This window comes from Oncorhynchus masou, chromosome 2 (assembly GCF_036934945.1).
Source record: "Oncorhynchus masou masou isolate Uvic2021 chromosome 2, UVic_Omas_1.1, whole genome shotgun sequence".
NCBI classification, from domain to species: Eukaryota; Metazoa; Chordata; class Actinopteri; order Salmoniformes; family Salmonidae; genus Oncorhynchus; species Oncorhynchus masou.
The window spans coordinates 45,878,111-45,897,384 of NC_088213.1; the positions used below are offsets into that span (position 1 = coordinate 45,878,111).

The window sequence follows — 19,274 nt, forward strand, 5'->3', positions numbered from 1 at the left end:
ACTGCATCCTTATGTAATACATGTATCACTAGCCACTTTAACTATGCCACTTTGTTTACATACTCATATGTATATACTGTACTCGATACCATCAACTGTATCTTGCCTATGCTGCTCTGTACCATCACTCATTCATATATCCTTATATACATATTCTTTATCCCCTTACACTGTGTATAAGACAGTAGTTTAGGAATTGTTAGTTAGATTACTTGTTGGTTATTACTGCATTGTCGGAACTAGAAGCACAAGCATTTCGCTACACTCGCATTAACATCTGCTAACCATGTGTATGTGACAAATACAACTTGATTTGATTTGATTTCTCTCGCATTTTAAAAACAAAGGGACAAGGTAAGGGGGATACCTGGTCAGTTGTACAACTGAATGCATTCATTTTTTTTGCGCCATCAATGCATGCCGTCATGACCCTCAAAAGCCGCGGCAGCCGCTGTTTACTTTGGAAGATAACTTTAGCGCCGCTATTGTTACGGTTTTCTATGTGTGAAGGAGAGTCGGACCAAAATGCGGTGTGTAGATTGTGATCCATGTTTAATGAACTGAAGAAACACGAATCAAAATACAAACACTACAAAAACAATGAACGTAACGAAAACCGAAACAGCCTAATACTAGTGCAAACTAATACACGACAGACAAAAGGACACTAAGGACATAAGGACAATCACCCACGAAACACTCAAAGAATATGGCTGCCTAAATATGGTTCCCAATCAGAGACAACGGTAAACACCTGCCTCTGATTGAGAACCACTTCAGACAACCATGGACTTATCTCGAACACCCCACTAAGCTACAATCCCAATACCTATGAAAAAAACCCTAGACAAAACACACCACATCAAAAACCCATGCCACACCCTGGCCTGACCAAATAAATGAAGAAAAACACAAAATACTTAGACAGCTATAAAAAACCTGATTCAAATCTGACACAAACATTCAATTAGGTATGTAATGACACATCATATAAACTCTTTATAGTGTTTTATTTACATTTTAGGAGGTGATAAGTTGGACAGATCGGGTGAAAAAGTTGTTTCCCCACATGACATATCTCCCCATTTTACTATCACGCAATAGGTTTCGCTTCCCCACACGGCATTTAAAAAAAAGACCTGACAGCGCTCATTGCCTTCTTCAATCATTCAGGGACGGGCTTCATGAAGGTCTCGTCATTAATTTTGCTGGAAAGGGGAGAAATTGTGCTTTACAATGGTATTGATATTACAGTTGATCTGGAAGAATGACGTTTTTGGGGTGCTAAAATGAGGTCAATTGTATGGACCAGAGCGATGTACAAAAGTTAACGTGGATAAATGGCAGCATTCACGCAAAACTGGAAGCGGCAACCAACGCATTTAACCAAGGCAAGGAGACTGGGAATATGGTCAAATACAAACAGTGCAGTTATTCCCGCTGTAAGGCAATCAAACAGGCAAAACGTCAGTATAGAGACAAAGTGGAGTCACAGTTCAACGGCTCAGACATGAGACACATGTGGCAGGGTCTACAGACGATCACGGATTACAAAGGGAAAACCAGCAACGTCGTGGACACCGACGTCTTGCTCCCAGACAAGCTAAACACCTTCTTTGCCCACTTTGAGGATAACAGACTGCCACCAACGCGGCCCGCTCCATAGGACTGTGGGCTCTCGTTCTCAGTGGCCGCACGCTTCCAACTCAGTCACCAAGTTTGCAGACGACACAACAGTAATAGGCCTGATTACCAACAATGGCTAAACAGCCTTGAGGGAGGAGGTGAGGGCCCTGGCGGAGTGGTGCCAGGAAAATAACCTCTCCCTCAACAAAACAAAGAAGCTGATGTGGACTTCAGGAAGCAGTATACAAGTATCCACATCAACGGGGCAGCAGTGGAGAAGGTGGAAAGCGTAAAGAGGAGGCTGAAGAAGGCTGGAGGCTGAAGAAATTCAGGAGGCTGAAGAAATTTGGCTTGGCCCCTAAGACCCTCACAAACTTTTACAGATGCACAATTGAGAACATCCTGTAGGGCTGTATCACTGCCTGGTACGGAAACTGTACCACTCGCAACCGCAGGGCTCTCCAGAGGGTGGTGTAGTCTGCCGAACACATTACCGGGGGCACACTGCTTGCCCTCCAGGACACCTACAGCAACCGATGTCAAAGGAAGGCCAAACAGATCATCAAGGAAATCAATCACCCGAGCCACGGCCTGTTCACCCCGCTATCATCCAAAAGGGGAGGTCAGTACAGGTAAATCAAAACTGGGACAGAGAGAAAAACAGCTTCTATCTCAATGCCATCAGATTGTTAAATAGCCATCACTAGCCGGCTACCGCCCGGTTACTCAGCCCTACACCTTATAGGCTGCTGCCCAACATACATAGACATGGAATCACTGGCCACTTGAATAATGGAACAGCAGTCACTTTAACAATGTTTACATACTGCTTTACTCATCTCATATGTAAACTCAGCAAAAAAAGGATAATTCGTAAAAATCCAAATAACTTCACAGATCTTCACTGTAAAGGGTTTAAACACTCTTGCCCATGCTTGTTCAATGAACCACAAACAATTAATGAACATGCACCTGTGGAATGGTCGTTAAGACACTAACACCTTACAGACGGTAGGCAATTAAAGTAACAGTTATGAAAACTTAGGACACTAAACAGGCCTTTCTACTGACTCTGAAAAACACCAAAAGAAAGATGCCCAGGGTCCCTGCTCATCTGCGTGAACGTGCCTTAGGCATGCTGAAGGAGGCATGAGAACTGCAGATGTGGCCAGGGCAATAAATGCAATGTCCGTACTGTGAGACGCCTAAGACAGCGCTACAGGGAGACAGGACGGACAGCTGATCGTCCTCGCAGTGGCAGAACACGTGTGACAACACCTGCACAGGATCGGTACATCTGAACATCACACCTGCGGGACAGGTACAGGATGGCAACACCAACTGCCCGAGATACACTAGGAACGCACAATCCCTCAGACTGTCCTAGGCTGAGAGAGGCTGGACTGTGGGCTTGTAGGCCTGTTGTAAGGCAGGTCCTCACCAGACATCATCGGAAACAACGTCCCTATGGCCGCAAACTCACCGTCGCTGGACCAGACAGGACAGACAAATAGTGCTCTTCACTGACGAGCCACGGTTTTGTCTCACCAGGGGTGATGGTCAAATTCACGTTTAACGTCGAAGAGTGTGCATTACACTGAGGCTTGTACTCTGGAGCAGGATCGATTTGGAGTTGGTGAGTCCGTCATGGTCAGGGGCGGTATGTCACAGCATCATCGGACTGAGCTTGTCGTCATTGCAGGCAATCTCAACACTGTGCACTACAGGGAAGACATCCTCCTCAATCATGTGGTACCCTTCCTGCAGGCTCATCCTGACATGACCCTCCAGCATGACAATGCCACCAGCCATACTGCTCGTCCTGTGCGTGATTTCCTGCAAGACAGGAATGTCAGGGTTCTGCCATGGCCAGCAAAGAGCCCGGATCTCAATCCCATTGAGCACATCTGCGACTTTTTGGATTGGAGGGTGAGTTGTAGGTGCCTTGCTGGAAGAGAGGGATAACATCTCACAGCAAGAACTGGCAAATCTGGTGCAGTCCATGAGGAGGAGATGCACTGTAGTACTTAATGCAGCTGGTGGCCACACCAGATTCTGACTGTTACTTTTGATTTTGACCCCCCTTTGTTCAGGGATACATTATTCAATTTCTGTTAGTCACATGTCTGTGGAACTTGTTCAGTTTATGTCTCAGTTGTTGAATCTCGCTATGTTCATACAAATATTTACACGCATTTCGCTACACCCTGTGTATGTGATCAAATTATTTGTTGAATTTTTTATTACTGTATACACACACATATATCTTACTAAACTCTACTTATTCCACTGCCTTGGTTAGTGCATAGGGCACAAATGTATGTGCATAGCATACTGCACACACTCCTGTGCAGACTGACAAAAGACACACACGGTTAACTTCCCTACTGAGGGGTGACCACGGGAATGAGGCAAAGCAAAGCATGTGCTTGGTCAACAGAAAATCTCCCCGACTACATCCTAGTGGGCCCAATGGAGTCATGATATTTAGTCCACAGACACGCATACACACCAGCCAGGGTGTTTTTTATTAACAACATTTGTCACCCATGGCTGCCTGTGACCCTTTCTCTGTGCGGAGGACAAAGCAGTGTGATAGTGCCAAGCACCACACTAACCTCCTGCACTGGCACACCATCTATCTCACTCTCAGGATATTGAAGTGTTGGCACTACTGAAGTGTGTGTGTGTGTGTGTGTGTGTGTGTGTGTGTGTGTGTGTGTGTGTGTGTGTGTGTGTGTGTGTGTGTGTGTGTGTGTGTGTGTGTGTGTGTGTGTGTGTGTGTGTGTGTGTGTGTGTGTGTGTGTGTGTGTGTGTGTGAGAGCACATACAGTATGCTGTATGTATGCGCTGCACCCCATTCAAATTAAATCTGCCCACGATCCAATTACATCCCAATGAGATGCTTTGGTGTGATGTCCTGAGATAGAGAATATGCTGCATCCCATGAAAGGTCATTATACAAGATCAGATTAAGTCCTGCTCCATTTTCCTCACTCCAATGGTTTACTCTACCATAAGGGCTTATAATTGCAGAGAAGCAAAGTCTAGTCTAGCCATTGATGGGTAGTGGTCTAATGAGGAAATGCAGAAGTGTTGCCTAACATACTTCGTCATTCATAGGCCCCAAAACTCACACACACACACACTGACACAAAGATAAAGAGCTATGGAAGGTTAGGAAGGCATGTCTATTCATCTGTTTTACATAACAGCACTATCCCTTGAAGACCTCCTGTCATACTGTCAGACCCTGCAGGACAACACTCTACTCTCTCTACTACAGTGACAGGAAGGCCGTGTCATATTACCCTCTTTTTCGAACAACAACAACAACAAAGGCCATAATGGCTCTCCATTGCTACATCTGGTGTCAAGCCCATGGTCTTACCTTCATGAGGACAGACTCGCTGAGTTTCTCTCTGTTGACGATCTTGATGGCCACTTTCTGACACGTGACACAGTGGATTCCCAGCTTCACCAGGCCTGAAACACACACGTTAGCAAATAGTGTGTCAAACACACACACACGCACAAATATACACAGTGAAGACAGTCAAACACATAATAAAACGCACAGACACACACACACACACACACACACACACACAAAGCAAAGAGGGTCCAACGCACAATAGCCGAATGAGTGGGCCTGTCTTGTTCGAACCAGTTATATCATGTGTTTTTGTGCTGGGCTGAAACAAAACCCTGCAACATCACACATTGACTCCAAGAACAGTTAGCTTTGCCTCATGTATCGAACAAAGTCCCACTGAAGGGAACCAGAGTAAATGTCAGTGAGTAAGGAGAGTCAGTGAGTGCACTAAAGCCCTGGTCATCTTGCTCGGATAAAGAATACACACACATACAGATGAAAAGAGAGAGCATCGGTCAGCCCACAACTCCATAATAGAAAACATCCCTCAAAGCTCCTCATAAAAAACACTGTATGAAACCCCCCAGAGCCACGCGAGGCCAACGTCTCCCATCTCGCCATTTTGCATCTCAAAGTAAATGTCAACTTCTACATAAACAGCAACATGAAAGAATCAATGCAGAGAAAGCAATAGCTTTATTTTATGACACACACACACACACACACACACAATGGCGACATCTATCTTTTTCAAAGAGCTGACCCTGGGGATAGGGTGTCACTTTCCTACTAAAAGGTCTGCATCTAAATACCAACCCACACTGCATATGCACCGCTTTTATTACCTGGCATACATATTTCAGAGAAGTACATATCCTACATTTGACTGGTGATTTCCCCATGGGTTTCCCCAAAGGTGCGAGGAAACTGGGAAACCGGGGCCGTAAACACCAGTGGCATTGAGCCAAGATGGCAGCCGCAGGGCTCTTTTATGTTAGGCAGTTAGAGCCGGAATGGCATCCTGGGCGACATTCACAATGTGCCATTGATCTTGCTGTCAGCGGAGCTCGGGGACTGCTGCTCGATTGCCTGGCCAACATGGGTTAGAAACCCCGGCAACCACTTTACACCAAGTAATGAATATTTGATATTGATGTAATTGCCTCGAATAGATTGGCGGTGCGTGTGTGTGTGCGCGTGCGTGTGTGCAAGTGACGGCACCAAAAGGCAAACACAGAAGTGTGAGTCATCAGTGAAAGAACAGGAAAATATGGGAAATATGCTGACAGAAATTAGAGAATGAAAGAGAGATGACGTGGTTTCAGTGAAGCTGGGGGCTATAAAGAGAGAGAATGAGAGAGAAAATCTTATTGAATCAGCCAGGCACATATTGTATTGTGACAAGCCAAATATACGGTTGAAGTCAGAAGTTTACATACTTAGCCAAATATATTTAAACTCAGTTTTTCACAATTCCTGACATTTAATCAGAATGAAAATTCCCTGACTGAGCTCAATTAGGATCAACACTTTATTTTAGATCATGTGAAATGTCAGAATAATAGCAGAGAGAATGATTTATTTTAGCTTTTATTTCTTTCATCACATTCCCAGTGTGTCAGAAGTTTACATACACTCAATTAGTATTTGGTAGCATTGCCTTTAAATTGTTTAACTTGGGTCAAACGTTTTGGGTAGCCTTCCACAAGCTTCCCACAATAAGATGGGTAAATTTGGTCACATTCCTCCTGACAGAGCTGGTGTAACTGAGTCAGGTTTATAGACTTCCTTGCTCGCACACACTTTTTCAGTTCTGTCCACATATTTTCTATAGGATTGAGGTCAGGGCTTCTCTGTATACATCAATGATTTCGCTCTTGCTGCTGGTGATTCTCTGATCCACCTCTACGCAGACGACACCATTCTGTATACCTCTGGCCCTTCTTTGGACTCTGTGTTAACTAACTTCCAGAAGAGTTTCAATGGCATACAACTCTCCTTCCGTGTCCTCCAACTGCTCTTAAATGCAAGTAAAACTAAATGCATTCTATTCAACCGATAGCTGCCCGCACCTGCCTGCCCGTCCAGCATCACAACTCTGGACGGTTCTGACTTAGAATATGTGGACAACTACAAATACCTAGTTGTCTGGTTAGACTGTAAATTCTCCTTCCAGACTCACATTAAGCATCTCCAATCCAAAATTAAATCTAGATTCGGCTACCTATTTCATAACAAAGCATCCTTCACTCATGTTGCCAAACATACCCTCGTAAAACTGACCATCCTACCGATCCTCGACTTTGGCCATGTCATTTACAAAATAGACTCCAACACTACTAAATAAATTGGATGCAGTCTATCACAGTGACATCCATTTTGACACCAAAGCCCCATATACCAACCACCACTGCGACCTGTATGCTCTCGTTGGCTGGCCATCGCTTCATACTCGCCGCCAAACCCACTGGCTCCAGGTCATCTACAAGTCTCTGCTAGGTAAAGCCCCGCCTTATCTCAGCTCACTGGTCACCGTAGCAGCACCCACCCGTAGCACGCGCTCCAGCAGTTATATCTCACTGGTCACCCCCTAAGCCAATTCTTCCTTTGGCCGTTTTTCCTTCCAGTTCTCTGCTGCCAATGACCTGAACAAACTGCAAAAATCACTGAAGCTGGGGACTCATATCTCCATCACTAGCTTTAAGCACCAGCTGTCAGAGCAGCTCACAGATCACTGCACCTGTACATAGCCCATCTGTAAATAGCCCATCCAACTACCTCATCCCCATACTGCATGTATTTACTGATCTTGCTCCTTTGCACCCCAGTATCTCTACTTAAACATTCATCATCTGCACATCTTCCATTCCAGTGTTTAATTGTTATATTGTAATTACTTCGCCACCATGGCCTATTTATTGCCTTACCTCCCTTATCCTACATCATTTGCACACACTGTATAGACCTTTTGTACTGTATTATTGACTGTATGTGTTTGTTTATTCCATGTGTAACTCTGTGTTGTTGTATGTGTCGAACTGCTTTGCTTCATCTTGGCCAGGTCACAGTTGTAAATCAGAACTTATTCTCAACTAGCCTACGCGGCTATATAAAGGTGAAATAAATGAAAAATAAATGGCCACTCCAATACCTTGACGTTGTCCTTAAAAGCCACTTTAACACAACTTTGGAAGTATGCTTGGGGTCATTGTCCATTTGGAAGACCCATTTGTGACCAAGCTTTCACTTCCTGACTGATGTCTTGAGATGTTGCTTCAATATATCCACCTAATTTTCACGCCTCATGATGCCATCTATTTTGTGAAGAGCAACAGTCCCTCCTGCAGAAAATCACCCCACAACATGATGCTGCCACCCCGGTGCTTCACGGTTGGGATGGTGTTCTTTGGTTTGCATGCGTCCCCCTTTTTCCTCCAAACATAACGATGGTCATTATGGCCAAACAATTATATTTTTGTTTCATCAGACCAGAGGCCATTTCTCCAAAAAGTATGATCTTTGTCCCCATGTGCAGTTGCAAACCGTAGTCTGGCTTTTTTATGGAGGTTTTGGAGCAGTGGTTTCTTCCTCTCTGTGCGGCCTTTCAGGTTATGTCGATATAGGACACGTTTTACAATATAGGACTCGTTTTACTGTGGATATAGATACCTTTGTACCTGTTTCACAAGGTTATTTGCTGTTGTTCTGGGATTGATTTGCAGCTTTCGCACCAAAATACGTTCATCTCTAAGAGACAGAACGCTTCTCCTTACTGAGCGGTATGACGGCTGCATGGTCCCATGGTGTTTATACCTGCGTACTATTGTTCGTACAGATGAACGTGGTACCTTCAGGCATTTGGAAATTGCTCCCAAGAATGAACCAGACTTGTGGAGGTCTACAAATGTTTTTCTGAGGTCTTGGCTGATTTCTTTTGATTTTCCCATAATGACATGCAAAAAGGCACTGAGTTTGAAGGTAGGCCTTGAAATACATCCACAGGTACACCTTAAATTGAATCAAATGATGTAAATTATCGGAGGCTTCTAAAGTCTTGACGGAATTTTCTGGAATTTTCCAAGCTGTTTAAAGGCACAGTCAACTTAGGGTATGTACATTTCTGACCCACTGGAATTGTGAAACAGTGAATTATAAGTCAAATAATCTGTCTGTAAACAATTGTTGGAAAAATTACCTGTGTCATGCACAAAGTAGATGTCCTAACCGACTTGACAAAACTCTAGTTTGTTAACAAGAAATTTATGGAGTAGTTGAAAAACAAGTTTTAATGACTCCAACCTAAGTGTATGTAAACTTCCGACTTCAGCTGTATACAACAGTATATACTACTGATAATTGGATCCAAATTAAAGTAGAATGTGTGAAGCATATGGATAGACAGTAAAATTATTAACAGTCTTTTAATCCACCTCTGTTGTAACATCTGAGGTGAGGAGAAATTATATTTGGTTGTTGGCAGGATGAGAAGATGAGAGTGAGGGGAAGATAAGAGGGGGATAAGGAAAAATATTGTGCACAGTACTGAAAATGACTTAGTTTACAGTTTACACTGAGCTGTATTTCAGTGAGAGTATGAGCTACTAAGTCAACTCCCCAGATACTACGCAAAGACTAGACTAAAACTAGAACACACACACATACACACACGTCTGACCAACATAAATGAATCAGCAGCGCATCCCTATTGATTTCTCCTCCCTCTATCCTTCCCTCTGACTCTCCATCCCTCCCCCCATCCCTCCTTTGCTTGTTAAGATCAATACAAAACAAAGCCCCTCCAGAACGATGTCATCAAAACTCTCAATGATGTCCAACCAGCCAAACCCTAACGCTGGCCAGTCCCAGAGCTGGGTATAGAGCCTGGCTTTGTATTCAATAACTGATTCATCTGCTAGATTTATCTCACTGCTTTATCTTCAAAACAAGACTAAACCCACATACATGTGGAGTGGGATATATGTAAACAGGTGAAAGCTGAGGAGGCCCATCCATGCTACATGTCCAGCGTGTTAATTAGGCTACTGCTGACATGGCAAAGTATGTTAGGTGTTCAATAGTTCCTGTGGGACAGGGTGACTGGTTGCTGGGGTTCTGTAAGCGTATTGCGTACTTTACACATGCAGACACATGCACGCACACACACGTACAGCGGTACAAATGTTACACATGTTACACATAAAGTGTGTTGGGAAGGCATTCAGACCCCTTGACTGTTTCCACATTTTTGCTACATTACAGCCTTACTCTAAAATGGATTAAATAGCTTTTTTTCCTCATCAATCTACACAAAATACCCCATGATGAGAAAGCAACAGGTTTTAGACAATTTTGCAAATGTTTTAAAAATAGTAAACTGAAATTTCACATTTTGTATTCAGACCCTTTACTCAGTACGTTGTTGAAGCACCTTTGGCAGCGATTACATCCTTGAGTCTTCTTGGGTATGACGCTACAAGCTTGGTACACCTGTATTTAGGGAGTTTCTCCCATTCTTCTCTGCAGGTCCTCTCAAGCTCTATCAGGTTTGATAGGGAGTGTCGATAGACAGCTATTTTCAGGTCTCTCCAGAGATGTTAGATCCGGGCTCTGGCTGGGACACTAAAGAACATTCAGAGTCTTGTCCCAAAGCCATTCCTGAGTTGTCTTGACTGTGTGCTTAGGGTCGTTGTCCTGTTGGAAGGTGAACAGTCGCCCTAGTCTGTGGTCCTGAGTGCTCTGGAGCAGGTTTTCATCAAGGCTCTCTCTGTACTTTGCTCCATTTATCTTTCCCCCAATCCTGAACAGTCTCCCAGTCCCTGCCACTAAGAAACATCCCCACAGCATGATGCTGCGACCACCATGCTTCACTGTAGGAATGGTGCCAGGTTTCCTACAGACATGAAAATTGGCATCCAGACCTATGAGTTCAATCTTGGTTTCATCCGACCAGAGAATATTGTTTCTCATGGTCTGACAGTGCTTTAGGTTTACCTTTATTTAACTCGGCAAGTCAGTTCAGTTCAGAACAAATTCTTATTTTCAATGACGGCCTAGGAACAGTGGGTTAACTGCCTGTTCAAGGGCAGAACGACAGATTTTTACCTTGTCAGCTTGGGGATTCGAACTTGCAACCTTTCAGTTACGAGTCCAATGCTCTAACCACTAGGCTACCTGCAACTTGGAGTTTGCCAAGTGCCTCTTGGCAAACTCCAAGTGGGCTGTCATGTGCCTTTTAAAGAGGAGTGGCTTCTGTCTAGCCACTCTACCATAAAGGCCTGATTGGTGGAGTGCTACAGAGATGGTTGTCCTTCTGTAAGAGGAACTCTGGAGCTCTGTCAGAGTGACCTTCGGGTTCTTGGTCACCTCCCTGACCAAGGCCCTTCTCCCCCGATCTCTCAGTTTGGCCCTGCGGACAGCTCTAGGAAGATTCTCAGTGGTTGCAAACCATTTAAGAATGATGGCAGCCACTGTGTTCTTGGGGACCATTAATGCTGCAGAAATGTTTTGGTTCCCTTCCCCAGATCTGTGCATCGACACAATCCTGTCTTGGAACTCTACGGACAATTCCTTTGACCTCATGGCTTGGTTAATTGCTCTGACATGCACTGTGAACTGTGGGATCTTATATAGACAGGTGTGTGCCTTTCCAAATCATGTCCAATCAAGTGAATTTAGCACAGATGGACTCTGTCAAGTTTTAGAAACATCTCAAGGATGATCAATGGAAACAGGATGCCCCTGAGCCCAATTTCGAATCTCATAGCAAAGGGTCTGAATAGTTTTGTAAATAAGGTATTTCTGCTTTTATTTTTAACACATTTGTAAAAAAAATCTTTAAAAACTGTTTTTGCTTTTTCACTATGGGGTAGTTTGTGTAGATTGATGAGAGAATGTTTTTTTGAATCCATTTTAGAATATGGCAGTAACGTAACAAAATGTGGGAAAAAAATCAAGGGGTCTGAATACTTTCCAAATGCACTGTGTACACACACTGTAGGAACGCAAACTTGTAAACCCATAGAAACACACTCACGCAGACACACGTGCATGCACTACTATATACATACATACACTGTAGGCACTCACACACAAACACACACATCACTACCTGGAGTGATGATGCTCTACTGATCAATGGTGAGAGGTCATCTGTCAGGGAGGTCAAAAGGTGTGGTATGATCTGGTCATGACCTGTCACCTGACCTTTAACACTAACACATCTACATAACCAGCATGACCCATCTGACAAATCTCATTACCAACTCAAACCAGGGGTTGGAACCGGTTCAGGGAGAAGAACTGAAAACCGGAAAATTAGAACATTTTTAGAGGAACAGAATCAGAACCAGGAACGAAAGTGATCTATACTGTTCTGGAAGAAAAACGTTATTTTATAAGCATGGGAACCAGTAAATAATGTTCCTTTACGTTCCGGACATTTTTTAAGTCCCACAAAAAAACACAACAGAACCCTAATTTCTGTCACTCAGAAATGTATTCCAATGTCTGCCTGCCAGTTGAAAATCTTTGCCAGTGTGTGTGCGTGTAGGCTACCTGCCCCATGTAGGCTACCTATGTGTGTGTGTGTGTAGGCTGCTGTAGCCTATTGACTTCACAAGCATGATTCAGAAATTAGGGAGAGAATTCTAATAAGAGAACGCTAGTTAATTGAGGATTCTCGACGTTTCACATCTCACGTTGGATTTATTAACTACATTAGTTTAATTTTGGTGCAGCTCTGCACACACAAGCTTGTTAGCTAGCTAGCTCTGGTCCAACATTAAGCCTCTGAGCTATGAAATTCAAAAACATTCAAAGTTTCTCCATAGAAGCCGCTCCTCTGTAGATAAAACTCTGTGGGCCTAGCTAAATTCAGATAATGCATGTCATAACAAGATGCCCAGCACTTCAAGTGAAACCTCCTCCTCCACCTTCTCTAGCTCTCTCTCCAACTGCAAAATGTCTCAAGTATCTCGCACCCTACACTTGTCTGTCCATTGCACATGTAAAGAACTATAGCTTGCCCGTCCATAGCAATCTGCTCTATCCGCACTGATTGGTGAAGTCATTTAATGTCGAGCTACAGTGCCCACGGAAAGTATTCAGACCCCTTGACTTTTTCCACATTTTGTTCACTTGCTTGACACACTTTGTATGCTTGACATATCTTTGTTTGGTTGTAGTGTGTAATAGTATTCGGATTTCTCTTGATTGTGTCCAGTTGTCTTGTCATTCTTCAGCATTGTTGCTCCACAACAGCTGTGCGGGTGCCTTATTTTGCAGAGGGAGGAAGCTCCCGTCTCACTTTGTTCATGGTGCCGGCCAGACTTGTTTTCTTTGCAGGCAAATTGTTCGCCAAGGACAGTGATGTGAAGAAATTGTCTATGGTGACATTGCTCCCCTTGCCAACGTAAGGTTCCACAAGCCTCATCACCACATTCTCCAACACTCGCACCTGCTGCGTGATGTGGCCATTTTCCCAGAGATTGAAAGCCATTCAGCATGTACAATTATCCATGCTCACTCTGTGTTGCCTACTCCAAGTAGGTCATAGTAAACGTATAAACTGTTTTGAGTCAGTGAACTGATATAGGGCAAATATATAGGGTAAATATTCTGTACCTGAACAAGGCAGAAAACCCACTGTTCCTAGGCCGTCATTGAAAAATATAATTTGTTCTTTTAACTGACTTGCCTAGTTAAATAAAGGTAAAATAAATAAAATACCATTTTAAAATTAGGCCTATAATTAGAATGGATCAATAAAATTGAATGGCCCACCCTGTTCTTCATGAATGGCCCTTCTGTTGGGAGAAAGAGCGGAGCAGGCGCTTCTGTTGGGAGAAAGAGCGGAGCAGGCGCTTCTATTGGGAGAAGGAGCGGAGCAATCCCTTCTGTTGGGAGAAAGAGCGGAGCAGGCCCTTCTGTTGGGAGAAAGAGCGGAGCAGGCCCTTCTGTTGGGAGAAAGAGCGGAGCAGGCCCTTCTGTTGGGAGAAAGAGCGGAGCAGGCCCTTCTGTTGGGAGAAAGAGCGGAGCAGGCCCTTCTGTTGGGAGAAAGAGCGGAGCAGGCCCTTCTGTTGGGAGAAAGAGCGGAGCAGGCCCTTCTGTTGGGAGAAAGAGCGGAGCAGGCCATTCTGTTGGGAGAAAGAGCGGAGCAGGCCCTTCTGTTGGGAGAAAGAGCGGAGCAGGCCATTCTGTTGGGAGAAAGAGCGGAGCAGGCCCTTCTGTTGGGAGAAAGAGCGGAGCAGGCCATTCTGTTGGGACAAGGAGCTGAGCAGTCCCTTCTGTTGGGAGAAAGAGCGGAGCAGGCCCTTCTGTTGGGAGAAAGAGCGGAGCAGGCCATTCTGTTGGGAGAAGGAGCGGAGCAGGCCCTTCTGTTGGGAGAAGGGGGGACAACGAGGGAAAACCATTCAAACAAATGACATGTCCTCCTAAAACTGGTTATAACTCCAGTTCTGTTTGAGATATTAAGATCCTAACAATGGCAGTGTGTTATATAGACTTTATTTAGGAAAATTCCAGGACAGAAGGGGGCATGAGTTAAAATAATGGCAGAGCAATATAAACAAAACAATTATGATCAGTCGAGATGACTGCTTTAGCGGTTCTAGTGTTGTCACACCCTGACCATAGTTTGCTTTGTATGTTTATATGTTTTGTTTGGTCAGGGTGTGATCTGAGTGGGCATTCTATGTTGTGTGTCTAGTTTGTCTGTTTCTGTGTTTGGCCTGATATGGTTCTCAATCAGAGGCAGATGTTAGTCATTGTCTCTGATTGGGAACCATATTTAGGTAGCCTGTTTGGTGTTGGGTTTTGTGGGTGATTGTCCTTTTGTCCTTATGTCTGTCGTGTGCTAGTTTGCACCAGTATTAGGCTGTTTCGGTTTTCTTGTTACGTTTGTTTGTTTGTTTTGTATTTGATTCGTGTTTATTTCTGTTTCATTAAACATGGATCGTAATAGCCACGCCGCATTTTGGTCTGACTCTCTTTCACCTACAGAAAACCGTGACAAGTGTTAAAAAGGCTACACGATATAAACCGGTTTGAGCGTGTTCAGAACTTCACTTTGCAGGTTGGAACAGTTGAACAGAACCCCCAAAAATGTTGGTTCTGTTCATAACTAAATGATTGGAAAATAACTTTGGTTCCAACCCCTGACTCAAACTGACACTGAAACACATTCATGGGTTCAATTGTTTGTTTCATATCAAATCACACAAATCACTGCCTGTGAGCTAAACTCAGGACGACAGTTTTTATTTTATAATTTTAAAAAACTTATAAAACTTATACACATATATATATTTTCTCATATCCACTAACAAAGTCAGACAATGAAGATATGACTTTGACTATATTAAGGCATTCATAGCGAGTTTAAAGTTCAAAGCAATCGTATGCAGTTACAGTGAGTCAACGGAGTATTAACTAGAGCTATCATAACTCTAGAGACATCAGTTCTAACGACACAATGCCATGAGTCATCTCTTTACAGGCTCTGCTGTATTTTAGCAAAAGGGATTATTTTCAATCACGTATTGTTGTTGGAAGCCTATGGCCTAGAGGTTCAGTTAGCCACCCACACACACTCACAAACTCTGTAGTACATACTCGGTAGTGGAGTCCACAGTCGAGGGGCTACTCTTCTGCACCACTTCAAGCTGCTATTTCTAAACAGCAGTCGACAGAGTGCCAAGCCCAGTAATGTGCAGCCGCACAGAAAACGCCTTCGTGCCTCCTCCAGAACTTGGGTTGATGATTTACATCAACGCAGTTTGGGAGCTTTCTCATTGACTTTGACTCAATTTTAGGAGAAATAAGGCAAGTTCTAACAAGCACGCAAACGTGATCAAATATTTCAGACGTCAGGAGGATAGGACGTCACGACAACTGAGTGCGTGTGTGCGTGCATGTGTCTGTGTTTGTGTGTGTGTGTGTGTGTGTGTGTGTGTGTGTGTGTGTGTGTGTGTGTGTGTGTGTGTGTGTGTGTGTGTGTGCTCTGAGTGTGTGTGTGTGTGTGTGTGTGTGTGTGTGTGTGTGTGTGTGTGTGTGTGTGTGTGTGTGTGTGTGTGTGTGTGTGTGTGTGTGTGTGTGTGTGTGTGTGTGTGTGTGTGTGTGTGTGTGTGTGTGTGTGTGTGTGTGTGTGTGTGTGTGTGTGTGTGTGTGCGTGCGTGTGTGTGTTGTGATGGAGCGTCCTCCAGAAGCGAAGCATCTGTCACAGGCTGATTGATGACACCTCTGAATCTCTGAAATATGCATTAGTCCTTCCACAGATTGAAACTGTATATTGGCCTATTTACATCCCATTATACAGACAAGGTGTTACACAAACACAAACACACATGGCGGAGGCATACTTAGGCATGTATAAACTTCTCTTTTCACCACCCAGGTCCAATGTAACCTATAACTTTTTCCTAATTTTGTTGTGTTACAAAGTGGGTTTAAAATGTATTTAATTGTAATTTTTTACTCTGTAATACTCTGTAATGTCAAAGTGGTAGAAAAATTATAATATTTGTCAACCCCCTGAGTCAACACATGTTAGAATCACCTTTGGCAGCGATTATAGTTGTCTTTCTTGGTAAGTCTCTCAGAGCTTTGCACACACACTTAATGTGTTGTGAAATCTGTTGTGAATATATTATAATGTTTTTAAAAATGCCTTCATTTTGCTGGAACCCTGGAAGAGCAGCAGCTTGGCAGCAGCTAATGGGAATCCATAATAAATCCAAAAACAAATACACCTGGATTGTCCAATATTTGCCAATATTCTTTTTAAAATTCTTCATTCTCTGTCAAGTTGATTGTCGATTGCTAAGCAGCCATTTTCAAGTCTCGCTATAGATTTTCAAACCTATTCAAGTATAAACTGTAACTAGGCCACTCAGGAACATTCCATGTCGTTTTGGTAAGCAACTCAAGTGTATATTTGGCCTTGTGCTTTAGGTTACTGTGAATTTCTCGACCTGTGTCTGTTGGGAAGCAGACTGAACCAGGTTTTTCCTATTTTGCCTGTGCTTTGCTCTATTCCATTCATTTTTATCATAAAAAAACTCCCTAGTCCTTGTCGATGACAAGCATACCCATAACATGATGCAGCCACCACAATGCTTGAAAATATGAAGAGTGGTACTCGGTGATGTGTTGTGTTGGATTTGCCCCAAACATAAATTTTGTCCTGAATACAAAGGGTTAAGTGAAGTTTTACTTCAGTGCCTTTTTTCAAATAGGATGCATGTTTTGGAATATTTTTTATTCTGTACAGACTCAATTAGCTTAGTATTGTCGAATAACTACCATCCTCACAGCCATTAAACTGTTTTAAAGTCATTATTGGCCTCATGGTGAAATCCCTGACCTATCTGGCAACTGAGTTCGGAAGGACGCCCGTATCTTTGTAGTGACTAGGTGTATTGATACACCATCCAAATTGTAATTAATAACTTCACCATGCTCAAAGGGATATTCAATGCCTTTTTTTACCAGTCTACAAATAGGTGCCCTTCTTTGTGAGGCATTGGAAAACCTCCCTGATCTTTATGGTTGATTCTGTGTATGAAATTCACTACTCGAATGAGGGACCGTACAGATAATTGCATGTGTGGGGTACAGAGATGAGGTAGTCATTTTAAAATCATTATATTTAACAGAGTGAGTCCATGCAACTTATTATGTGACTTGTTATGTGACACATTTCTACTCCTGAACATAACAAAGGGGTTGAATACTTATTGAGTCAAGACATTTCAGCTTTTTATTTTAAATTAATTAGTTACAATTTCAAAAACATTATTCTACTTTGACATTATGAGGTATTGTGTGTAGGCCAGTGACAGAAAATTCCAATTAAATCCTCTTTAAATTCAGGCTGTAACACAACAAAATGTGGAAAAAGTCAAGGGGTGTGAATACTTTCTGAAGGCACTGTATATGAAAGGGACCCTGTGAGGTTCTACATTAAGACCAGTATTACAAGGTTTCTAGGGTGTCTGTCTTTATGCATATGCTATAATCACTGACAAATACCTCTGGGTACTCCAGCACTGTTCTGGCACTCCTGGTCTGCTGTATGCTAATGACCATGGAAGTGTATTTCTATTAGCTCCTATAGTGCCTTTCTGCACAAACATCCACATACACACGTGCCGAGCACACACACTCTGGATAGAGAGAAACAGACAGACAGACAGACAGACAGACAGACAGACAGACAGACAGACAGACAGACAGACAGACAGACAGACAGACAGACAGACAGACAGACAGACAGACAGACAGACAGACAGACAGACAGACAGACAGACAGACAGACAGAGAGAGAGAGAGAGAGAGAGAGAGAGAGAGAGAGAGAGAGAGAGAGAGAGAGAGAGAGAGAGAGAGAGAGAGAACAAAATGGCGCTGACAGAGCTGGTCGCCTCGCTTCGAGTTCTTAGGAAACTATGCAGTATTTTATGTTTTTATGTATTATTTCTTACATTGTTACCCCAGGAAATCTTAAGTGTTATTATATACAGCTGGGAAAAACAATTGTATATAAGAGCAACGTCAACTTACCAACATTACGACCAGGAATATGACTATTATGAATATTTTCCCGAAGCGGATCTGTTCGGACCACCACCCAGGACAATAGATCTAATCCCAGTAACCGACCCAAAACAACAGTGCCGCAGAAGGGGCAGACGGAGCGGCCTCCTGGTCAGGCTCCGTAGACAGGCACATCGCTCACAGCTCCCGAGTATACTACTCGCCAATTTCCAGTCTCTTGACAACAAGGTAGAGGGTTGCCTTCCAGAGAGACATCAGAGATTGTAACATTCTCCATTTCAAAAAAACATGGCTCTCGGGATATGTTGTCGGAATCGTTTCAGCCACCGAGCTTCTCCATGCATCGTGCAGACAGAGATAAACACCTCTCTAGGAAAAGGAAGGGCGGGGGTGATGCCTTATGATTAACAACTCATGGTGCAATCATAACAACATACAGGAACTCAAGTCCTTCCGCTCACCCGACCTATAACCCCTTACAATCAAATGCCAGCCATTTTACCCACCAAGATTATTCTTGTCAGTTATAGTCACAGCTGTGTACGTTCCCCCTCAAGCAAACACCAATACGGCCCTCATGGAACTTCACTGGGCTCTGGGTAAACTGGAAGCCACATATGCGGAGGCAGCATTTTTTGTAGCTTGGGATTTTAACAAAGCAAATTTGATAACAAGGCAACCTAAATTATATCAGCATATTGTTTGCACGACGCATAGGGTT

The 19,274-nt window shown here is 43.4% G+C and overlaps 1 protein-coding gene across 3 annotated transcripts in view; it reads right to left on the reverse strand.

Annotated features, from left to right (window-relative positions):
* The window catches only part of LOC135506000 (serine/threonine-protein kinase BRSK2), a 169,138-nt gene that overhangs the window by 77,560 nt on the left and 72,304 nt on the right, over positions 1-19,274 (reverse strand). For all 3 annotated transcript variants that reach the window (XM_064925335.1, XM_064925343.1, XM_064925329.1), the window contains exon 2: positions 5,018-5,112. In XM_064925335.1, the coding sequence (XP_064781407.1) occupies positions 5,018-5,112 (95 nt within the window). The remainder of the gene's footprint in view (positions 1-5,017; positions 5,113-19,274) is intronic.